General features: G+C 47.4%; 5 protein-coding genes and 1 pseudogene across 5 annotated transcripts; 2 read left to right on the top strand and 4 right to left on the bottom strand.

Annotated features, from left to right (window-relative positions):
• Window positions 1-3505: 3505 nt before the first annotated feature.
• LOC127756497 (uncharacterized) lies at window positions 3506-4175 on the top strand. Its single transcript, XM_052281840.1, has one exon. The coding sequence runs from the start codon at window positions 3516-3518 to the stop codon at window positions 4107-4109; it is 594 nt and encodes a 197-aa protein (XP_052137800.1). The 5' UTR covers window positions 3506-3515; the 3' UTR covers window positions 4110-4175.
• Window positions 4176-6612: 2437 nt separating this feature from the next.
• On the bottom strand, window positions 6613-6921 carry LOC127757346 (calmodulin-like protein 2). Its single transcript, XM_052282852.1, has one exon. The coding sequence runs from the start codon at window positions 6919-6921 to the stop codon at window positions 6613-6615; it is 309 nt and encodes a 102-aa protein (XP_052138812.1).
• A 325-nt stretch (window positions 6922-7246) lies between these two features.
• On the bottom strand, window positions 7247-8221 carry LOC127757887 (uncharacterized). The gene has a single exon (XM_052283479.1). It carries the CDS (start codon window positions 8080-8082, stop codon window positions 7711-7713), a length of 372 nt encoding a protein of 123 aa, XP_052139439.1. The 5' UTR covers window positions 8083-8221; the 3' UTR covers window positions 7247-7710.
• A 491-nt stretch (window positions 8222-8712) lies between these two features.
• LOC127757345 (probable calcium-binding protein CML46) lies at window positions 8713-9213 on the bottom strand. The gene is made up of 2 exons (XM_052282851.1): window positions 8836-9213; window positions 8713-8745 (listed from the first exon to the last, which is right to left on the bottom strand). The coding sequence occupies exons 1-2, from the start codon at window positions 9211-9213 to the stop codon at window positions 8713-8715; spliced, it is 411 nt and encodes a 136-aa protein (XP_052138811.1).
• A 3876-nt stretch (window positions 9214-13089) lies between these two features.
• Window positions 13090-14284, top strand: LOC127756785 (uncharacterized; annotated as a pseudogene).
• Window positions 14285-21667: 7383 nt separating this feature from the next.
• LOC127758000 (uncharacterized) lies at window positions 21668-24059 on the bottom strand. The gene is made up of 4 exons (XM_052283597.1): window positions 23809-24059; window positions 22342-23439; window positions 22056-22253; window positions 21668-21972 (listed from the first exon to the last, which is right to left on the bottom strand). The coding sequence occupies exons 1-3, from the start codon at window positions 23932-23934 to the stop codon at window positions 22131-22133; spliced, it is 1347 nt and encodes a 448-aa protein (XP_052139557.1). The 5' UTR covers window positions 23935-24059; the 3' UTR covers window positions 21668-21972; window positions 22056-22130.

The raw sequence follows: 24059 nt of genomic DNA, 5'->3' as shown, positions 1-24059 counted from the left end.
ATCATACTAGTTCTATACCAGTTAAACTTAACAAGAAAGAGGTTTTAGTCACACAGCTCTGAACTCATCCAATCTAATCCTGCCATCACCATCTTTGTCAAAAACATGAATCATCTTTTCACAGTCCTCATACCTAGCATCCTTATCATCACATTTTGCAACTCTAAGGAACATATGAACCCATCACCGTCAAAATAGAATACACTGAACGCTTCCTCTAATTCAACATCTGTTGACTGTAAATCCGCAATTGCCTTTTTTCAGATTACTTGTGTGCATTAAATTATAATCCTCATCCTCTAAGCACGTGAGTTTTAGCTGTTAGCAAGTAATAACAGCATCTACCTGACCCAATCATCGACGTGACGCACGGCATTGCAAAATACCCAATCAACTCGATCGCCATTTTCCCGCTTCTCGGGAGCTTGAAACAGAGGGCCGGGGGGTTCGGAGATCAAAGGAAGCCAGCCCATTCTGGAAGCCCACTGCCGGGCTGCACCATGCTTCTACGAACTGGGCTAAACAGGCCGACATTAACGTCCGTCATGGGCTGCACGCCCGGAAATTAAAGCCCAACACGTGCAGTCTACCTCCATATCAATCTTTTTGTTCGTCTCCTCGACATACCATGCCGATCACGTCTGAAGGCGAATCAAATCCGTATACTATACTGCCTTATTCTGCCTATAACAAAGCAGTAGGAGATCGAGATTCATCTACCCGTTGTCTCTAATCGACTCATCGTTAAATCTTGTATCCATCGCTAGGACGGAATTAAGCCAAGCTGCAAAGTGCAAACCAATCAATGGAGCGCACACGACGTGTCGATTCTAACCGGCCGCCTCTCCGGGACGCTAATCGGATCCGCGTGGAGACCATGATGCGGGGAAGAAGATACACGCTACTGCACAGCCCACCAGTGCAGGCACAGCAATACGATCGCTATCATCATCAGCTTCCTCACAGGGAGATGCGGCAGCGAAGATGGCTACGGGATTACTTGGCCAGCGTAAGCGAAGAGATGGATCGAAGACGGCTACAGGCACGAGCCGGCATCGACGACCATCGACTGGAGTCGCTGCACCGGCCGAGGCTGGGGGAGACGAGGGAGGAGGCGTGCGCCGTGTGCCTGCAGGATTTCGGGGAGAAAGACGAGGAGCTCAGGATGATGCGTGCTCGCACTCGTTCCATCAGCGCTGCATCTTCGGTTGGCTTGTGATCAGAGACAGCTGCCCCGTCTGCCGCTCGGCGATGTCCTCGTACAACGATGTTTTGGAGGAGCTGCACTCTGAGCTAGAGCAATGGATACAGGTCGTAAAGCTACGACTGAATAATGCCAATTGACCGCGCACTGCTCCTATGGGGGCTGCTATATAACGGTATCCCGTTTTCGAACGGGATGATCCCGAGTAGGTATCAGGTGTGATACCTATCAGGTATCAGGTGTGATACCTATCAGGTATCAGACAATTCTACACAACAGAATGATCCCGAATATGTATAAGGTGTGATACCTATCAGTTATCAGACGATTCTACACACGTTTCAGGTGATACCTGCAAATATCATGTGATACTTATCAGGTATCATGCGATTTTCTACCACGTATCGCGTGATACTCGCGAGGTATCATGTGAAACCTGTCAGGTATCAAATGATTTCAACCACGTATCGCGTGATACTCACAAGGTATCATGCGATACCTGTCATGTATCAGACGATTTCTACCACGTATCACATGATACTCGCGAGGTATCAGACGATTTCTACCATGTATCACATGATACTTGCGAGGTATCGGATGATACCTACCAGGTATAAGGTGATTCCTACTAGATATAGTTGGGCATCCCGTTGGGAGAGGAGCACCCCGACACGCAGTGGCGAAGCCAGGATTTAAAGATGGGGGGTGCCATCTACGAGACGTGATAACTCACTTAAGGTTCGGTGAACAGTGATATTGTAGCATTGATGTATGATCGCTAACTCGACATCATACATGTTATAGCGATTAGCTACAAGAGAGAATGAGAACCCATAGATGATAATTTGCCAATTTAAAATTCAGTAATATTTTTAATATATGGATGATTAAACAGTTTGTTCCATGATTTTAATTAGAGTCTTGCAATCATTTTTAAAATGATAAATCAGTTAACTAAGTCATTTCATAAGTCCTATATATATAGCTAGGCAGTTGTCCTATATAGTTAGTCTCATCCGCAACTAATAATATAATTAATTGCTAGATTATAAAGGCTAATTATCCTTGGGAGAAGAGAGGGGAGGGGAGGTCACATAGGGGTTAGGGGGGTGTTGGCCCTCCCTGGCCCCTACGGTGGCTTCGCCACTGCCGACACGCGCGGTCGCCCCCAGCAGCCGTCCCTTGTAGACGAGGACGGCGACGGCGGCAGCAGATGACGGGCGCGGCGACGGCGGCGGTAGCGGGGGATGGGCGCGACGACGGTGGGGGATGGGCGCGGCGGCGGCGGCGACTGCGGCGTCGACAGGGACGGACACCACCGCGGCGGTGGCGGCGGCGGGGGACAGCGACAGCGTCGGCGAGGGACGGGCGCGGCGGCAGCGGCGGACGGGCGCGACGGCGGCGGAGGAGGAGGAGGCGATGGGGGACGGACGCGGCGGCAGCGGGGGACGGTGACGACGGCAAGTGAGTGTATGGATAAGAATCGCGTGTGGAGAGGAGCTATCCCGTTAGGGGGACGGTATTCCGTCCCCTAGCATTCCCCGCTCCTATTTATGGGGGTAAAAATCAAGTTTAGCAATGATGCAGTTTGGTACAAATGCACTTCTCCAAATTTTTTTTTTTTTTTGGGAATAACTTCTCCAAATTTTTGGAAGACGTCTTCTTGAGGAAGTTGAACTTGTTAATTTTGAAGCAGTGTGTGATTACGTCGATGCTCCCCTTTGATCACGGTCCTAATTCCAGTTTCTTTCTCCATTGTTTTGCGTGTAGTTTCCTGGGGCGTTTTTTTCTTTTCTTTTTTCCTTTTCGAAACAAGATTGTTCAAGATTTTACCCAGGGACAATTTTTATTTTCTATGAAAGGTGTGAGATTAATCGAACAGCGCAGAAGGGGTTCGGAGTTTTAGTCGCCGTCCCCCAGCCCATTCTGGAAGCCCATTATCACAAGCTTGTCTGAACTGGGTAACGGAAACAGCCCATGTTAACTTACTGCGCACCCGGAAATTAAAGCCCAACGCATGTCTACTGTTCGTCACCATTAGGTGCACTGGGGCGGTTTATACTCCACTAATCCGTGTGATTGGGGGTGGATCCGAGTCGGATTCACTCTCGATTAAGATGCGGAGTCAGATCGAATTCTTCGGCTATATAGTTTGCAGGTGCGTCTCTTGGAGGTCTCGTTTACCTCCTGATCCATTCCCCCCACCCCGCCTATTGATTGATCTGCTCGCCTCCGCCATTGTCGTTGTCGATCTCTTCTGAAGGGTGAGCGCCGGCTGCGGCAGGGAGGCGTGTGTTGCTGCCGCAGATCGATGGAGGTGGATGCCTCCGCGGTCGCAAGAGCACTACCAAGAGATTTCCCTCCCATCGAGAACTTGAGCTTCGAAGGCTTCCCCCGTTATACTTTCAAGATTGGCAACCGGATCCACTGCACCAACTTGATGTACCGCCCAGGTAGTCGGACGCTATTAACGCAGGAAGAAGCTCATGAGATCATTCGCGAGGGCTTGAGGTCTGACATTCGTCGGGGCCGCATACAACTGAACGCCGACTTCTTGCAGCAGCTTGTTGATCAGGTTCGCGATCATATTCTTCAGCGTCAGCGCCGTGGCACTGCCACTGCCATGGATGGAGTAGTGGAGGTGGAGGATGCGTACAGGAACGGTGGGTTCGGCGCTGTCCCCGCGTCGAGCAAGGCCATGGCCGAGCTGCAGGAAGCGCAGGCGAGCGACGCCAGGGAACGCGGGTGCGCTGTGTGCCTGGAGGATTTCGAGGCGGGAGAGAAGCTGACGAGGATGCCCTGCTCGCATTGCTTCCATGCGACCTGCATCTTGGATTGGCTCCGCCTCAGCCATCGTTGCCCGCTCTGCAGATTCCCGATGCCAACCCAAGACCAATCTTACTAGGCTGTAAGAGGATAACGCCGCGGCCAGAGATGAAACAAATCATACAACTCTTGTGCTTACTCATGCTCCATCAAACACCATTCCATTCATGTACCATCTGTTATTATTCATGTTTTATGATCGGATTGCTATTGTTTCGGGGTATTACAGTGCCAACATTGGGATTCCCCTCGAAAGATGAACATACTTTCCCGCTAAAAGCTTCCTCTAGTTCTTCCCAGCTCGCTTGCTTCTCTTGCAGTAGAAGCTTCATCCTCTACCAAAGAAAGCTCCTTGCACTCCTCATTGGCGTTCATGTCCTGGAGCCCGAGGACAGCCATTACCACAGCGACATCACGACATCGCCATGTATGAGCTGTTGGAATATAAACATGTAATCTTGAGCATCGATTTATCTGTTTGCTTGCATGTAGTTAGCCGGCTGGAAACACTTTGGATTCGGCCGAAAGAATAGTTCTTTTAAGGTTTACATGTTTCCTGTTTTGTAGTTGCGATGACCTGGTTCAGATCGTATTGAATTTGAACTTGCATGTTTGTGGAATGATATATTACATATTAAAACATATTCTTAATTTTTTTCATAACTATTAGAGTGGCATGTAAACAACGAGGGGACAATCCCCTTAGAGGTATCAAAATCCATCTCCCTTGTTTCTCTGCTTTCTGAGTTCTTCAGTGTACTGTACACGTCCGACAATATTCAGAGATTTCAGAGGGTGAGTGCTTTGGTGAGTTTGATCTTGGGAAATTGCTGACACGAGCTCTGCTCTTGCTTTGGTTTCAGAATGTTCAGAAAAGAAGAAAATTCAGACATAGTAACAGAGGTAGGAACACCTTCGTATAAGGAGGAGCAGACTTGTACTATGAACATGTTTGCGCAGAAACAAGAATGAGAACAACAGAGAAAAAGAAGGATAATGCAAAGAGCTATTACAGACTTTGAATTGAAGATCAAGAAAGCAGAAATATATAACTATGTAAATTTCAACATTTCGATACAAATTTCCATAAGGGATTCATGGGAGAACTGGAGACGGAATATTCCATAAGGGACTCGCAGGAAAACTAGAAATAAAAAAATTCAGATAATGAAGTTCTCAGAGAGTTGCAGGTTTCTTGCAATTTTCAGAGAATTGCAGATTTGTTGCATGGCCACGACATTGATCAGTTAAACAAGCACTGATTCCGCGCGAATTCATTCAATCAATGCATAGTCCGAGGGGCTTCCGGCTTTTCGACGGTGGACGGCGGAGCAGCTGGGTGACAGACCCTGCAGGAGCGGTCGCCCAAGATGCAGAGCTGATGGAAAGTGTGGGAGCAGGGCATCGACCAGATGCAGTCGTCCTTCTCGAAACTCTTGAGGCACACCGAGCAGCTCTGCTCCATGGCGTCCGCGGTGGCGGCGGCGGCGGCGGCCTTGCCAGAGCGGCCAGCCTCCATACATAGCATTAGCGGCTTCCTTATCATCCAACTAGGGAGTTGTGGCAAGCGGTTGGCCTCCGTCGATAGCATTGGCAGCTCCGTTACCATCCAACTAGGGATCTTCTTGGTGGAGGAACCTGTCCCGGCCGTGGGATCCATGCGTTTTTGCGCAGAGCACTCTCTACTTGGTAAGAGGAGGTGATCTGAGATCGATTGATGGATGCGTTGCCGGTGGCGAAGAATCGATGGGGGAATTGGGGATGAGTCGTCGTCGTCGTCGTGTGGAATATATAGGCGCACAGGTGTAGGCTATATAGCCCGCTATACACGGAATCCTGGAAGGAAATTCGGATCGGAGAAGGTCAAGGACAGGATTACGGTGGAACAGAGACGCACCTACAGTTTTCTCCTAAAAAAAATGATGGGCTGAAACCACCAGGTCGGAGCTTCCGGCCCGTTGCCAGCCCATTTGTATATTTCTGCAAGTATACCACCACATGTAAGGTCCAGTGAAAATTATTTTATTACTCCTGAGTTTACTGATTGCCAAATATATCCTGTCAGTACAAAGAGTGCGTATCAAAGCAATGAACCGATGATAGATAGGAACTCCTCAAATTGATATGTGGCCATACATCGGCAAAGTTTTTTGGTAACACAACAGAAACCAGCATAGGCAACCAAGGGAAAATGGTTCAGCTCAGCTACCATTACTTGTTCAAATCAAGAAACAAAAGTAACAGCCTCAGGTGATCGATAGGTTCGTATGTACTCCCTCAGTTTCAAAATATTTGACACCGTTGATTTTTTAATACGCGTTTGACCATTCGTCTTATTCAAAAAATTTAAGTAATTATTTATTCTTTTCATATCATTTGATTCATTATTAAATATACTTTCATGTACACATATAATTTTACATATTTCATAAATTTTTTTGAATAAGACGAACAGTCAAACATGTACTAAAAAGTTAACGGTGTCAAACATTTTGAAACGGAGTGAGTATATGTTTTCAGATCGAGTAAGTCAGTCACTCAGGCAGCTCCGGCGATGAACCTTTTCTCTAAAAAAACAAAACTCAGACAACTCCTTGCATCATGACTTTAAACTCGTCAAAATTGATCATTCCATCGCCGTCTCTGTCAAAAACCTTGAGCATTCTTTCACACCCCTCATGGCCAGCGTCATGCTGCAAACCCAATCTTCTCATCACATTCTGCAGCTCCAGGGGACTTATGAATCCATCGCCGTCGCCGTCGAACACGCTGAAAGCTTCCTCCAGTTCTTCCCAGCTCGCTTGCTTCTCTTCCAATAGTACAAGAGCTTCATCCTCTACCAAGGAACGCTCGTCGCCCTCCCCGTTGACACGGAGCCCAAGTGCTGCCATTACCACAGAAACTCTGCTTGCCTTCTAGCTTTAGCATCGGCATTGTGCTAGTCCCGGTTATATATAAATCTGTCATTTGCTTCATGCAGCTTTGTGTCAGGACAACAATTTGTTAGATCAGTAGGAACTATATAGAATGACATCATATGGTCCAAGAACACTGATGTTCGTCAGGCAAGGGACCATACATCAACATGTGTGTCGCACTGAGTGTATAAACCTGATGTTTAGTTAAACTAGAGCATTTCTGGGAAATATTGGGACACTGTCATTGTCATATATAAAACAGTAATACAATGAAAATAGGCATAGCTATTCTTTTTAAAAATATGATAACAATCATCGCCGGCATAGCTTTTTCCTTGTAACATTTTTATGGACACCCTCCCTGAATTATTTTCAGGAACTATATATGCACTGAATTACGAATTCTCAAATCTGTTGATCCCTTTTGTTTCTCTTATTGGCTGGCCCAAGAAAACCAGGCTAACATATACTAAGACCCAAAGAGCTATTACAGACATTGAACTGAATATCAAGAAAGCAGAAGTAAATATATATAACTATGTGAATTTAAACGTCCGGTTACAAATTTCCATAAGGGATTCACAGGATAACTTGAGACAAAAAGAAATATTCCATAAGGGATTCCCAGGAAAACTGGAGACAAAAATTTCAGATTATTCAGAGAGTAGCAGGTTTTTGCAATTTTCAGAGAAATGCAGATTTGTTGCACGGCCACGACATTGATCAGTTAAACAAGCACTGATTCCGGGCGAATTCATTCAATCAATGAATAGTCCGAGGGGCCTCCGGTTTCTCCTCCGTGGATGGGGGAGCAGCCGGGTGACAGACCCTGCAGGAGCGGTCACCCAAGACGCAGAGCTGATGGAAAGTGTGGGAGCAGGGCATCGACCAGATGTAGTCGTCCTCCTCGAAATTCTTGAGGCACACCGAGCAGCTCCGCTCCGCCGTCTTGCTGCCCACTCTCGGCCGGTGAAGATCGCCGCGGGGGAGTGCATGTTCCAGCCGCGCCATATCCATGGCGTCCTTGCCAAAGTGGCCGGCCTCCATACATTGCATTAGCGTCTTCCTCATCATCCAACTAGGGATCTTCTTGGTGACCTCGCACCCGGAACCTGTCCCGGTCGTGGGATCCATGCGTAGCGCGGAGCTCTCTCTGCTGGAAGTGGAGGCGACCTGAGTCGGGGTGGAGATCGATCGATGGATGTTGCCGGTGGCGAAGAATAGATGGGGGAATTGGGGATGAGTTGCCGTCGTGTGGAATTTATAGGCAGACAGGTGTATAGGCTATACGAAGCAAATTCGGATCGGTGAAGGATTACGATGGAATGGAGGAGACGCACCTACAGTTTTTCCCTGAAAAAATATGATGGGCTGACACCACCAGGACGGAGCTTCTGGCCCATAGCCACGTTCATATATTTCTGAAAGTATATAACTTTACCACCATGTAAGGTCCAGTGGAAATTATTCTATGGACATTACTCCTGAGTGTACTGATTGCCAAATATATCCTGTCAGTACAAAGCGGCATGCCGATCCATTACTGTGGTGCGTATCAAAGCAATGAACCGATGATAGACAGGAACTCCTCAAATTGATATGCAGCCATACATCGGCAAAGTTTTCGGTAACACAACTCGGTTTCAAAAAAAAAAAAAAAAGGTTCAGCTCAGCTACCATCACTTGATCAAATCAAGAAACAAAACTATCAGCCTCAGCTGATCGATAGGGGCGTATGTATATGTTTTCAGATCGAGTTATCAGTCACTCAGGCAGCTCCGGCGATGAACCTTTTCTCTGAAAAAAAAACAAAACTCAGATAACTCCTTGCATCATGACTTTAAACTCGTCAAAATTGATCATTCCATCGCCGTCTCTGTCGAAAACCTTGAGCATTCTTTCACACTCCTCATGGCCAGCATCGTGCTGCAAACCCAACCTTCTCATCACACTCTGCAGCTCCAGGGGACTTATGAATCCATCACCGTCGCCGTCGAACACGCTGAAAGCTTCCTCCAGTTCTTCCCAGCTCGCTTGCTTCTCTTCCAATAGTACAAGAGCTTCATCCTCTACCAAGGAACACTCGTCGCCCTCCCTGTTGACACGGAGCCCAAGCGCTGCTATTACCACATCGACATCGCCATGCGTGAGCTCTGTTCTTGCTTTGGTTTCAGAATGTTCAGATGGGCATGTGCTGTGTGTGTTGTGCTTGTCACAGAGAAGAAAATTCAGAGGCTGGAAAAGAGGTAGGAACACCTTCGTCATATGGACGAGCAGACTTCTAGTGAACATATTTCCGCAGAAACACAGTGACAAGAATGAGAACAACAAATAAGATAGAAGGATAATGCAAACCAAATGCTTAGGTAACACTGCATGAACAGAGTACTGGTTTCTGCATGGTTCTTGAATTTATAGTGCACGCGTGAGGCGTCAACTGGCTGGTCGTCTCTATTTATGTTTTAAAGAGATGAAAATGGGGCAGGAGTAACTATGAAAGTTCAGCGAATTGGCCAAGAGAGAGCAGTGGCTTGACTCCTCAAGTCCAAGTTTCAACATACACAAAAGTGAATATGTAGTAGTGTAAATGCGCGTCTTCGAATATGTACGAGTACTCTCTCCTTTTCAAAAATAGGACACAACTACTTTTTTACTTTTTACTTTTTAAAGTGGTTTCATAATATAAGGCGTGCATGCATGTAATTAATTAGCACATTCTCCCTTAAATTATTATTATTTTAAATCCTATATTAGATTTTTCAAACATAAAACAACACGTCTTTGCGACTCTCTCTCCTCTCGCGTCATCCTCCCCGGGCGACTCGGGAGGCGACTCCGCTGCCGCCGCCGCCTTCTTCCTCTTCAACACCTCCTTCCCCGCCTCGCCGCCGCCTGAGTGGGCGCCGGCAAAGCCGTGCGCTCGCAAGGACGGTGGCAGCGAGGCCTCGTCTCACCTTCACTTCGCGCTCGGTGGCTGGGGACGCCGCTCGGAGCGGTGGCGGCGGTGCCCAGATCCGTGCAGTGACCGGCCGGATCTGGGGGAGCGGCAGGCGGTGGCGGGGAATGAAGGTGGCGGCGATGGACGACACGGCGGCGCGGGAGTTGGCAGCTGGGGACGCCGCTCGGAGCGACGGTGGCGGTGCCTAGATCCATGTCGTGGCCGGCCGAGTCTGGGGGATCGGCAGCCGGCGATGAGGAATGAAGGTGGCGGCGGTGGACGACGCGACGGCGTGGGAGTTGGCGGCGGCGGTCGGTGGTGACTGCGGCTGCCAACAGCGGCGGCTGGCTGGTGGCGAGGTGGCGACTGCTATGGTGACTGCGGAGGCGGTGCGTTGGCGGCAGCCGGATGATTGCTGTGGTGGCGGCTGGCGAGGCAGTGCTTGCGGTGGTGACGGCGGTGTCTGGCTGCGGCGACGGCGGTGGTGGCGGATGCGGTGGCAGGGAAGGCGTTGGGCGACGGAGAAGTAGGAGGAGTCCAGGGGGGTGTGAACGTGGTGTTGATGACTGCAAACGGGTGATGATGGTTGGAAAGGACGGCGGTAGCGGCGGCGGAAGGAGGCAATGGCGGCCTCGGACGACTAGTCGAGGGTGTGGCAGACGGGTGCATCTGGCCAGCGCGGCAGCGTTTGGAGGACGGGTCGGAGACCGGCTTGGCCCAGAGAGGCGCAGCCGATGGCAGCGGAGGCCGGCTCGACGCGAGAGACGCGGGCGGCAGAGATGGAGGCCGGCTTGGCGCGAGAGGCGTGGCTGATGGAGGGAGGCCAGATTGGCGCGAGGCACGTCCGGTGTTGAAGGCCGGCATGGCGCGAGAGGCGCGGCCAGCGGTGGAGGAGGCAACCTCGGTGCGAGGAGATTTGCCGGTGGATGTGGCGCGGTCTTCGGCGCACGAAGGCTGGCCGGCGGGGGGCGCCGATGCAGTGGTCCCACATGTTGGCAGAGGTTGAGTGGTGGTGGAGCATCGGTACGTCAGCCGTGGATTCACAAGTGGTGAGCAGCGGGTGAAAATATAGTCCGGCCTTGGCCGGACCGACAATGATGGTTAATTCCCACTCCTGAGGGTGTTGTGTTGTCTCATCCCACCCTGGCGAAAGCCCAGTCTTGGCTCCTTTGAGCCCCGACGGACGGCGGCGGCGGTTTTCCGTCGCTTCTCTTCTTGAAGACGCCGTTTTTGCATCCCCTAGCCGAAGCCTCTCGATCGATTGGAGCAAGCACGCTCTAGGAGTTGGCTTTGCATTAGTTGTGAGGGTGTTCTTTTGGGCGATCTCGTATGTGTTCCTTTGTCGGTCTAGCGGCGGTCGGTCACGCTTAGCGGCGGCCGGTCCGGTGTTAGCCTTCTCCCGGTCTTGTGTGTTAGTGCTATCGGTGTGTGGGTGGTGGTATATTTTTTTCCTTTTTTTTCTGGTTACGACCCTCCAGGGTTTTAATCTTGTAATTTTTTCCTGCTCTATCAATAGAACTTCGCACCATCTTGTGTGAGTCGTTAAAAAAAATCCTATACTCACAAGATCTTTAATTCTATTGATTGCATGTATTATATTAATTGGGATGATTTATGACAACGATGAGATATTAATTATTTCTTGATCTTTTAGTTAATGGTGGTTGTGCCTTATATTTTGGAATGGAGGGAGTACGTACTTTCTATAGAAATTTATCACTACAACCTTCTGGTTATCATACAAGTTTGTTAATTCTTCAGTGTGAAACCATACGAACACTGAAGAAGTCAAACATAGGAATCATTGCATATTCAGGAGCTACATCCATCCGTATTGCTACCAATTAAGCCGTGATTAGAGTCGCTTCGCTCTTTTCTTTTATGAAGACGGAAGTATATAGAGAAGTTCCGTGTATATCCACTATGACCGTGTGTTCTTGTGTTATTAATGTCAAAATATGAAAAAATTATGAACTCACAGTTGTGAGATGGCTGAGAAACAGAAGTATAATCAGACCAGGCCAGCCGTTTTTGTGGGGTACGCCTAATGGGAGATCAATCGCAGTGGGGATGGGGTAGCGATCAGATTCGCTCCCCACCTCCCCCTCCCTCTCTCCACCTGGTTTTCTTTTTTGGCACCGTATTACTTTCCTATTTTAATAAATTTATGCATCTAAAGTTTATACACCTCAAGTTTACACATATAAAGTTTAGAGACTAAAAGTTTATAAGTCAAAAGTTTATATATCCGATTCAAATTTAAATTTGAATTCAAATATTTTTTATATATAGTATTTCTATACATCTAAAGTTTATACACCTAAAGTTTATAGACCCAAAGTTTACATACCCGTTTCAAATTTTAATTTGAATTATATCCGATTCAAATTTGAATTTGAATTCAATATTATATATATATATATAGTATTTTTATGCATCTAAAGTTTATACACCTAAAGTTTATAGACCTAAAGTTTATAGACCCGTTTCAAATTTGAATTTGAATTATATCCGATTCAAATTTGAATTTGAATTCAAATATTTTCTATATATAGTATTTCTATACATCTAAAGTTTATACACCTAAAGTTTATAGACCCAAAGTTTATAAGTTAAAAGTTTACATACCCGATTCAAATTTGAATTCAAATTTTTTATATATAGTATTTCTATACATAAATTTTTCTAACTTTTTGTTTTTTTTAAAAAAATTGTGGAGATGTGTAAATTTGAGGTGTACAAACTTTAGGTGTATAAATTTACTAAAATAGGAAAGCAATGTGGTGCCAAAAAAGGAAATCATGTGGAGGGAGGGAATCAGAAATCTAATCGCCCCGAGCGATCCCCAGCGATCGATCGCTAGGTAGCATTCTCGGTTTTTGTTTTGGCTGGGCTTTTTTTCTTTTCGGTGTTTGGTGGGCCTACTCTACCCTAACTCCTAAGCAGCCGCAGGCCCACAGCCGCCGCCACCATCTCTTCCTCCTGCGGCCTCTCGGCGGCAGCAGAGACCAGCGATGGGCAGCGTAAAGAGGAAGACGAGATACCGTCATGGAGCAAGGGGCAAGGCTTCCTGTGACAAGCCCAAGCTATCCATTACAGAACCAGAGCTGGAAGAAACGGAAGACGTTGATCAGTTTGAGTCGGGGCATCTGGGGATCGTCGGCGGTGATTCGGACGAGGATCAAGCGGATTGCGATCAGCCGATGCAAGAAACAACAGAGGATCTCAACCAGCCGGGGATCATCGGCGATGAGTTGGATGAAGGACGTGGTCGGTCTATCTACCTTGTGGCGTGCCACTGGGATTGGTCCAGGTATCCCAAGCCCTACTCCGTATACAATGTGGGTGTCGCCGCCACCGCCACTTCATCTCCACCGCAGGCGAAGCGGAAGCGCCTGCGCCAGATCACCCGCCTGCCCACCGCTGCCAGCGGTAAGAGCTTCACCTCCATGTCGTCGATCCACCGCGTGTGGATCGTTGGCGTCGGGGGCGATCCCGGCAAGACCATCATCTTCGACACGAGGACGGAGAAGGTCGTCCATGGTCCGGCTCTCAACTCCGTAAAATGGTGCCCTGCCCTGATGGCAGTGGGCGATAAGGTTTATGCCATGTCCAAGTCCCCCTCCTGGATTGCAGACCCCGATTTCCCACCATGGTTCGAGCTACTTGATCTCTCCCAATATAAGGTCGTCGCCGCTGCTGCTGGCCGCCGCGGCTACCACATGGAGGGATGCTCTTGGATTAAGCTGTCGCATCCACCTTGTTTTCCTTGGAATCTTCGTCCGGTAGATTACACATTGTTGCCGGTTGTAATCGCCATGTCCTATGTGGTGGTCGATGCCTACATATTGGTATCATTCAATCAGCCATGGAGCACATATGCATTTGACACCAACTCAATCAAGTGGCACAAGGTTGACGACAAGAGGCTACCTTTCACCGGATGCGTCGTTCCACATGGCTCTGTGTTCCTTGGCTTATCAAAGGACAATGGGCCTATCAATGCTTATCGTATCAATGTCACAACTTTTGACAAGGAACATGATCCTTGCTTATCCATCACTGTGCTCTCGGTGAAATACATGGAATATGAAGTTGATGCAGGGTCATGCTTCTTTTCCTTGGAGGATGGACTCTTCTGTTCTTTAAGTTTCTCGCTAGACAGCGGCAGTGTGATTCGTTACAAGAACCTCGATTTTTTTCCAACTAAGGCACATGTAGACCTGTCACCTGAGAACCTATCGAATAGAGAACACTTCACCATTGGAGGCTCCAGAGGAAACATTGCTAACTATGAAGCCAGAGGTTACAATCTGCAGCCAATGGGAACATGCCTTCAAGATTTCCTGTTCTTACCATGGGTTCTCTCCCTTTGCATTCGCTCTTTTGTCCATATAAGTGGGAAATTATTCCACATAAGTAAGTCCCATTGGCACCTTTATTTCAGAATATGTTCCTTAAGAATCCTTTTAGCTGCAAATATAAATGCCATGTACCTTAATGCACATCTGTTCGTCGCTCACAGTTTCAACATTTCATAGGATGTTTTTCTTGCACAGTAATATTGCCGAACAAAAGATATAGAAATATTTTTTTATCCTTTTCATTGCAATCAAGCCTTTCTTTATCTTGAAGGCTACTGGCCATCTAGGTGCCCTAAAACTTACTGCTACGAGTATTGGATGTGTTGATAATCGATGGTTGTGTTGCTACCTCTAATCAATGTTAGTGCTAAGCATGATAAGAAAGATGAAAAACAACCTGACTTATTAACAAATGAAAAATGAAAAATAGCCCGACTTAGGCCCTTTTTAGTTCCCAAGAAAATCTTTTCACCATGTCATATAGAATGTTTGAACACATGCATAGAGTATTAAATATAGAAAAAAACTAATTACACAGATTGCGTGTAAATTGCGAGACGAATCTTTTAAGCCTAATTGTGCCATGATTTAACAATGTGGTGCTACAGTAAATATTTGCTAATAACGGATTAATTAGGTTTAATAAATTCGTCTCGTAGTTTATAGGCGGAATCTATAATTTGTTTTGTTATTAGTCTATGTTTAATACTTCAAATGTGTGTTCATATATCCGATGTGACACGTCAAACCTTTTCACCCCTGGAACTAGACAGGACCTTATTAACATTTTCGTTGGTTTTTGGGACAGCATGTGCTTCGAGGAAGGTCTTTGTTTTGCTTCTTGTTGACGCAGCTAGTGCTTATATATGTTCGTATTACTAAACCAGACACCCGAGTACTCTTTCATCGCTTGGTTGGGTTATTTGCATTTAATGAGGTATTGTATCATCCATCCAATATTTTCTGAGTCCCAAGAACTGTGGGTGTTAAATATCAGTGTTCAACAAACCATGAATTCAGCACTCAATGTATGCTTCCCGGCTTTACCTGGATACAAAGGTGGCTACACCGATTCGAGGTGGACGTATCATCTCCTTTTTAGCCATCTTTTCTGAACTTCATCGGAGTGTATCTGATCTCCCTTTTATTCTCGTTCTCTCTTGACATAATTAAAGGCTTGCCTGTAGCAGTGCTACAAAATCAATTTGTTGATGATTGTTTTTGGGTTCTTTCTTCTTGTATGCTGGCGTTGTTGAAATGTCTATGATCTATTTTGTTCTCTTTTTTTGGCCTGATTTCATTGAGTGTCTGCTCCCGACAATATACGCTACAATTTCATGCCCAAATTGTAGAGCACTTGTTATGGCAAAGGAAACAGAGACAGGGACCTCTGCACATGTTCTCAGGTTGCACATGGATCTCCAAGCAATGTGTTAGCGGCTTAGCGCATTTTCATTATCGACCATCGATGTCTAATGATGATTTGTGGTAATCCTAATTGCTCCAATACTACAATTGTAGTTGCCTTTTCCGTTAAAAAAAACAATTTTAGTTGCCACACTGGTAGCACCATCCCTAGGCTCTCCTAAATTAACCAAAGGTGAATGGTACTAAATAAACCATTCAGTAACTCAGAGAAAAAAAAAGAAGAGATAGAAACCTTCCATAAACGATGAAATGTCAAAGCAAAATGCAGCTTGTAACACAGTTCTATAACAGGCTATCGAAGGCCGGTTGAAAATTGAGAGTTTGAGACAATAAATTGTAGTAATACGCATGCGGCTGACAGTAACACTGTTAAATAGATATTGCACGATAAACAGTATAATCAAAACACCCTCACTGAACCAACAGATAATTCTAGAAACTGAAATTGAAGAAGAAATGCAGTACCGGCGATACTACACTATCCATTATCATGGTGACTGATGCTCAACACTTCAATAGTAACATTTACACTGACTCGCTGACCAATCCAGATCCTCTGCAGTACTGTTGATACAGTACTGCTCACTGACATGTGTGCCTGAGGGTCTGTCGGGCCCACATGTCAGTGAGCAGTACTGCACCAGCAGTACTGCAGGACCCTCACTCCTCGCTGACAGGCCCTAGTTAAAAAAAAAAACTCACTCATAGACAGACCCAAGGATGTATATCTACATCTGCTTAACACAAAAGTTGGCTCAGCTCCATACAACACCCACTTTATCGATCGGATGACTGAGGAAATATGGCTCTAGCGAACCGGCGGGGCAAAGGGCATGCAAGCTTTAATGCCGGATGACCTTGGTAGCACATCAACCAATCTGTAGCAAATCTCTTGCTTTCCACGTGTTTCTCTAGTAGACGCAGCCCCCTGTCCCCTCCCCTTTTTTTCCCACTGTAATTCCTAGCCTTTTGGCTATTGTAAAGTGTTTCCCTCTTCTTTAATACAAATACACTCTGTTGGGGTTTAAAAAAAAAAAGATAGTGCTATTATTAGTAGCTTCGCTTGCCCTTCTTGTTCCAGTTGTTTTATCCCCCATCTCAATATTTTGCGTGTCCCTGGGTCATCATAAAAGGGAAGCCAGTCAACACATTTAATTTGCAACAGTTATTTCACTCGTATGACAGCTGATAAGATATCGAAACGTTGCAGTTCATGGCTCCATGCACGGCTGCACGCTCTTAAAAGTAATTAAGGTCATGAAATTTGACACAACATAAAATCTTAATGGTTCTCCAAGACATTACAGAAGACCTAAAAGGCTAAAATTCGACAGAAAACAGCATAAGCTGAACTTTGGCAAAGGAAGCAAATATCAAAACCATCCACAGCAGTAGACTAGTAAACAAGGATCATCCGGTATTACCAAATAATCAGAAAACCAGCGCAAACCAATATGCATATGCAGTTCTCTCAAAAACAGATATATTATTCTACTCAATTAATGTTTGCTGGTTTGCTGCTCCAACCCTATTTCTCAGTAAGTTAAGAAAGATGTCATCACATCCTATGACTATATAATAGTGCAAGTTTCAGAAGTCAACCAGGACTGTTGAAACAAAGTAAATAACTCAACTTATCAACCAATCTTAATAGTCGTATCTTAACTCTAAAACTCTTAGTATTTTGAGACGGGAGGGTATTAGGCAAGAGGAGCTCAAGGGAGATCGCAAGTCGGCCTCTCCCCATGGGCGGGTCTCGGCTTCTCTCCCGCCTCGATCGCCAACGGCAGCAATCCAGTCGCGTCGCGAGCAGAGGCGGTGGCCATGGGCGAGAGACGAGAGTGCCGTGGCTGAGAAAGAGACGTAAGTAAGCCCGTTTGGCCAACACGGTCTCTCGGCTCCGTCCGATGCGAATTGAACGAACCAGCGAAGCTCCACGTAATTTTAGCTTAAGTCAGAGGAACAAGATCCGTTGACGTAGATGATTCTACGTCAGAGGGACCTTGCTCATCCGACGGCAGCGATAGTTAGTCTCCTTTTCTCTATCGCTCGGCCCAGGTTTGGCTCTAGCCTGCTTGTTTTGGACCAGTTGGAGGCCAATCTAGCAGAGGGAAAAGGTGGCAGCACTGAGAGAACCAAGTTGATGCTCATTGACCCTGACCACCAGATCCGATCGGATTTCCCCCAAGGAAAAAGTACACCGAAGGTCCCTCAACTTATCGTCGAGTTACAAAATCGTTCCCTAGCCGTAAAAGATACCGGACGTCCCTCAACTAAGAAAACCGTTTGCTTGAGGTCCTTCGGTGGTTTTGACCCCGGTTTTATCCGACGTGGCGGCTGAGTCAGCGCATGGGCCCCACATGTAAGATGCCATGTCATCATCTCTCTCTTATTTCCCATCCTCTCTCTCTTCTCAGGGCAAGCGGCAGGGCGGCCGACGGGTGGGGACGAAGCAGCCACGTGGCGCGGGGGGTTCGGCGGCCGGCGGAGGCAACGCCGCCGTCCTCGTTGCCGCCGCCTTCTTCTTCGCCTCTTTCCGGCCGCTGGACGCGGCTAGCCAGAACGGGCGCACCGTGGCGTGCTCGTCGGAGGCGGGCTGGACCAGCCGCTCCGGGCTGCTCTCCGGCCATGCCTAGTCTGCCGCATCGGCGGCTACTACTAAGCTCCAGATGGGTGGTGCCATTGGCGTTGCGGCCGCCGCCACCGCAAGCGCTCACCGCGGCAAGAAGCCCGGCTCCGGCAGCTTCACGTTTCCGGTGGCCGTCGGCGCGGCTAAGGTGGTGAGCACCATTGGCGACAAACTGCCGCACGAGTCGCTCGAGGTGTTCCGGCCCATCGACGAATGAGAGACCTTGTGATCAAATTGTACATGCTTTCCTCTATTCTGGCCTTCTTCACTACATTCTTTCCACTATTCATTACCTTCAGAGCTCAAATTGCAAATATATGTTCAAAATTGCGGACAGTTTTGTGATGGTTATTTTGTGAACAAAGGAATACACTATTTTGGTTCACTTCGAATAATCCGAGTTAACGAAATTTCTAGTTTTGTTTACATATCACCATCATTATATTACTCGGTTTATAAAACCGTAGCTCAACCAATAACTTTGTAAATGAAAGGCTAAACCACGTGAGACAGTAACAGAAATGAAGTCTCCTAGTTCCATTTTTCAGGTTTCAACACTCCAGTAGCAGTGTACACTCTCGAAACCAAATAATGTTTCCTCGCAAAAATGAAAAAGAATTGAATAATGCATGATTGCCTTCTAGCCTAGAAGAGAGAATAAAAAGCGGGGAATGTACCCAATAGTTAGTACACGAAAAAATGGTCGCAGATCAATAACGGATTAATAACTCTCGTAAATTCTTGTACAAGAGCAAAAACACCACTCAAAATCATGTTTACAAGTTGTTACAAGGGCACCAGCTCTGTGGGCATCTTGACAGTGGCAGATCATTGACGCCTTCGCTTGATCCTCTCAAGGGCGCCAAGCTGCTCATTCACATGGGCACCAGAGCTTTCCTCCTCCCTGTTCTCTGCAGTTCTCTTGCCAAGCTCTCCAAACACCGCAGCGGGAACACTCTTCTCAGCAATTTGGTCATCGTCTTCCTCCTCGTCGCTCTCATCAGGCAGCTCAATGACCTCATTGTTAGCAGCAGCAGCCTGTTGTTGCCTGCTACAGCTCTCAGTCTGTGCCTGCACTCCAGCACTGATAAAGTTCATCATCCGGTTAGCAGGAGCAATAGCAGTGCTTGGAGCTGATGACAAAAGCCCAAAAAACTTTACGTAAATGGCGGCCTGAATCGTAGTGAGCCTTAATGGACCAGCTTTACCACAGGGACAACGAGTTAACCAGCCCAATTACAAAATGGTTCAGTTTAAATTTGGCCCATCTGTAGATGAGGCTGCAAATTGGGCCTCCAGAAAGTGCATATAGTTGGCAATGGGCGGCTGGAATAAGTTCGCTTTAGGTCCCTCTATTTGTCGGTCAGTCTAATTTTTCGTTCCTTAACCGTAAAACCGGGTATAACCCGTCCCCTAACTTACGAAAACCAGGCAAACGAGGTCCCTCGGCACTATGGAGGGCGGTTTTGGCCGACGTGGCGCCTACGTAGCTCATTTGACTAGGTCTTCGTCTCACGTGGCATTGACGTGGCGATTACGTGGTATTGACGTGGCGTTTTCGTGGCAATTTTATCCGAAAAAATAATAAAAATTATGGGACCCATATGTCAGCTAAAAAAATAATTAAAAAAGGTGGGGCCTATTTGGTCCCACCTGTCAGCTCCCTCCTCTCTATCCCCCCTTCTCTCTCTCCCCTACAAGGACGGTGGACAGAGCGACATGGGTGGAGACTGGAGAGGCTGACTGTCGGCCGCCCTCTCCGACGGCGCGGCGCGTGCCGCCGCTTTTCTCCCTCCCACCCGTTGACCGGCTTTCACCGTCGACCCTCTCCCGCCGGCAACCGCGCGCCGCCGTTCCTCTCTCGCCCTCCCGCCGGTCGCCGACCCAAATGCACCGCCGCTCCTCTCCCTCCCTCCCGCCGGCCGGCGCACGCCGCCGCTCCTCTCGCGTCGGAGGTGCGCGTGGCGTCCTTGGCGAGGTCGCCGCCCGCCCTCTGCTCTGCTCGCGGCCTGCCACCGCCGCCGTTCCGCCGTGAGGACGAGGGAGAGCCGAGAGGAAGAAAAGGAAGATCCAAGAGTGGAGAGGGAGAGGGGAGGGGAGCCGGCGAGCTTGAGCTCGCCATCCTACCCGCCCATCCTCGCCGACCACTACCCGCGGATGCTTGCTCCGCCCCTCTTCCGCTGCCTCGACGTCGATCCCCCTCGAGTTCATGTCAAGAACGAGCGAGCGAGGCGGGCGGCGACCTCGGCCGGTGAGCATGCCTGCCACCGCTCCGCTCGTCGTCCGCCGCCCCTCTGCTCCGCCCGCCGCCCGCCGCAGATCCCGCCGCCCTCTGCTCCGCTTGCCGCCCGCCTCCGCTCCGCCCACTGCCCGCCGCCGCTCCCGCCCCCCGCTGTCGCTCCGCCCACCACCTGCCGCCCCTCTGCTCCACCCGCCGCCTGCCGCCCGTCACCCCCTCTGCGCCGCCGCCGCTCGCCTTCTTGTAGTATAGGGAGAGAGAGGAGGGAGGCTGACAGGTGGGACCAAATGGGCCCCACCTTTTTTAATTATTTTTTTTGTAGCTGACATGTGTCCCACGGTTTTTATTATTTTTCGGATAAAATTGCCACGAAAGCGCCACGTCAATGTCACGTAATCGCCACGTCAATGCCACGTGGGACGAAGACCTAGTCAAAGGAGCCACGTAGGCGCCACGTCGGCCAAAACCGCCCTCCATACTGCCGAGGGACCTCGTTTGCCCGGTTTTCGTAAGTTGGGGGACGGGTCATACCCGGTTTTGCGGTCAAGGGATGAAAATCAGACTGACCGACAAATAGAGGGACCTAAAGTGAACTTATTCCTTCCGCCAATCTTTCAGCAGCGTGAGCCCAAGTGGCGGCGACCGGCCGACGAGCTCGAGTTCGGCGCTCGATGGAGTTTCTGCTGCGAGAGGGCTCAAAGTGTCTAGGGTCTAGCTGCTTGCCACCACACGTATACGCAGGTGCAGAAAACCAGGTTGCTGGCCTCCTGCTTCTTCTTCCTCTCGTCTTCCGCTGTTTTCTTCTTCCTCTCGTCTTCCTCTGATTCTTCCTCCTCCCGTATTCCGCTGTTCTCTTCTTCCTTCCGGTCTTCCGCTGATTTTTGAGTTGATTGGTTGCCTCGATCTTACGACGAGGAAATAAGACAAGATGGTAACCTTGTGAAAATGGGAGATACCGCAACCTTTTGTGGTTTTGATGGTTTGCATCTTAGCATCTAAAACTGGAAGTTATGGATAAAAGCATAAGTCAGGAGGTAGTAAAACATACAGTGATAGGAAATATTCATCCCTACAAAATCTGCAACTGCAATTCTTACTCATTACTCCCAACTAAACCCAGTTTAACATTTTTCTCGCCGTTTCCTTCCTCTGCGTATACAACCCCAAAAGAAACCTCTTAATCGTTTGCATATACTAGAGGTCTGCATTCAAATGGAAATCTCCACATATTGGATGTGTTTTCTTAGTCACTAGTTAGATTCAAACAAATCGTCAATGGGCTTGTTTGTTACTTTTCAGATACTCAGCAAATCATACTTTACCCACACAACAATGGCATAGCACTAGCATCTCCTGTCAATCCACTTCTATCCAGACCACACATATTGACTCATCTCTTCTCCTGAGACATGACTCATCTCTTCACCTGAGACATGTTCATTAACCAATATAAGGTTTAACTACAAATTCAAGAATAGCAAATAGTGTGTGCACAGATAGATATATTACCTATTCTCAATTTTCTTCTCATCAGAGGCTGTGAATCCAATGGTTTCAGGAGAACTAAAGAATGCTTTAAATCTTTCACTCTTCATTGATTCCCTTGAATGCGGTTGGGACTTTTACTTGGATGGCTGAGCATACAGCAGCAAATTGGGAGGACACCACCAAATCGACCGTTTGTATTGGGAGAGGTCCCATTTTGTTCTGAAAGAAACAGGAGACAACGGTTATATAACTAAATAAAAGACATGTTCACAAGTAACTCTACAAAATTCAGTATAGCGATATGTACCTTGACAGAAGTGCTTGATAAGTGGATATACGAGTTTCGCACACCTTTAAAGTATCTTCTACCAGTGTACAACAGAAGCTCAGTAGTGGGATTTTGCTCATCCAGCAAATCGATTAGATCATTTTCCTTGGCAGCTCTCCTTTGTGTTTCCGCAGCCTTTTTTCCAAAGTATTTCTCTGCTGCTTCTAGGCTTGTAACTGATTTTCTAGGCAGTACATCAGTTTGAACAGCAAATAACAAACGGTTACTTGCAAATTTTGCAAGCCATTTGTCCATTTCAGGTAAGGCCTTTGTCATACTAACTTGCACATCTGGTTTAAGTTCTGAAAAATTCTCATGTAACTCAGAAATCATGCTATCCCTCCGTGAGGGGACCATCCAAGCAAAATTGTTTTCAATGATAATGTAGCTACTAATTGGGTCCTTGTATAACAAGTCTAACACAGACTGCACATCTGGAGGAATCACCATCCCCTGAATTGCTTGCAAAATGATGTTTCGAACTGTATGAAAATTCCGCACAGCTTGATGTTCTGAATATGGCACTAGCTTCACACCAAGTATGACGACATGTCCTCTTCTCAGAAAAATATTTGTCTCGTCAAAATCACTTAAGCAACCATATTTGTGGTTTTCTCTAACACACATAATAAGACCTCTACTGAAAACTTTCATAGGAACAGTGATTTGATCATAGTAAACAGGGGTAGTTGCTGCTGCGGTAGGATCAGTTGTTGCTGCACTAGGGTCAGGGGTAGTTGTTGCTGCAGTAGGGTCAGTTGTTGCTGCACTAGGTACAAGGGTAGTTGCTGCTGCAGTAGGGTCAGTTGCGAGTGCACTAGGGTCAAGGGTAGTTGCTGCTGCAGTGGGAAGAACAGGTTTTGGACCTGTACCAGGAACATGTGTTGTCCTATATGCATGATAGCGTTCAAAGAACTCTTGATAACTAGTGTTAAATCCAAACCACTTCAGATTTTTAACAGGTAATGGAAGCAGCACTCTATGTGAAATAATAGGCTGCATGGTATGTGGAACCATGAACTCATATGAATCATCACAGTATACAGTACATGGCACCAACTCCAAATAACTTTTCATCTACAAATAAAAAGTAGACAGTTATCAGATGTCTTTAACTATGGAAAGCAATACCCCTCTTTCCAAAATATATCTACTCTAAGCATTCAATTTTGGGCCCTAAAATATAGTTCCTTCTGAAGTACCAAGGTTGTTTGAAGTGATGAAATGTCCAAAATGCACCTAATCTCCACAACCCCCACCCGCCTCCCACCAACCAGGACAACTAATGAAGGGTAATCTAGTTTTACCTTTCTCCTTGATCTCCGTGAAAACTATGGAAATAGCTATATTTTGGAACGGAGGGAGTAACTTTAATCTAAATTTTATTAGTAGGATAGCATTAATAAATTAGGAAAATGAGAAAAACAGGAAGGTACAGGACCATACCTCAGGCATCAGCATATCCTCATCCATAAAAACTTCAACTACTGTGGAGTCATCATTTGGGCGATGTATCTCCAATGGCTTAAGAATAAATGATGAGGAAACCTCTTCTAATCTCATATTTTTCATATCTGGTGACTCCTGTGCGTGTCTCGCTGGGGTACTCCCGGACTCCGGAGGCGGAGGGTGATGGTCGGACGGCCGGCGATGACCGGAACGGGAGGGGGAGGGAGGGTGAGGGTTTTGGGTTTAGA

This window comes from Oryza glaberrima, chromosome 12 (assembly GCF_000147395.1).
Source record: "Oryza glaberrima chromosome 12, OglaRS2, whole genome shotgun sequence".
Taxonomy (NCBI): Eukaryota; Viridiplantae; Streptophyta; class Magnoliopsida; order Poales; family Poaceae; genus Oryza; species Oryza glaberrima.
The sequence above is the reverse complement of the archived record's forward strand: the minus strand, read 5'-3'. Positions and strand labels throughout refer to the sequence as shown.

Coding starts and splice junctions, on each gene's coding strand:
- LOC127756497 (XM_052281840.1), top strand. CDS start 3,516: ATGGAGGTGGATGCCTCCGCGGTCGCAAGAGCACTACCAAGAGATTTC.
- LOC127757346 (XM_052282852.1), bottom strand. CDS start 6,921: ATGGCAGCACTTGGGCTCCGTGTCAACGGGGAGGGCGACGAGCGTTCC.
- LOC127757887 (XM_052283479.1), bottom strand. CDS start 8,082: ATGGATCCCACGACCGGGACAGGTTCCGGGTGCGAGGTCACCAAGAAG.
- LOC127757345 (XM_052282851.1), bottom strand. CDS start 9,213: ATGACGAAGGTGTTCCTACCTCTTTTCCAGCCTCTGAATTTTCTTCTC. Junction 8,746..8,835: donor AGTGTGAAAGAATGCTCAAG/GTTTTCGACAGA, acceptor TTTTTTTTTCAG/AGAAAAGGTTCATCGCCGGA.
- LOC127758000 (XM_052283597.1), bottom strand. CDS start 23,934: ATGAAAAATATGAGATTAGAAGAGGTTTCCTCATCATTTATTCTTAAG. Junction 23,440..23,808: donor AGGATATGCTGATGCCTGAG/GTATGGTCCTGT, acceptor TTTTATTTGTAG/ATGAAAAGTTATTTGGAGTT. Junction 22,254..22,341: donor TATCAAGCACTTCTGTCAAG/GTACATATCGCT, acceptor TGTTTCTTTCAG/AACAAAATGGGACCTCTCCC.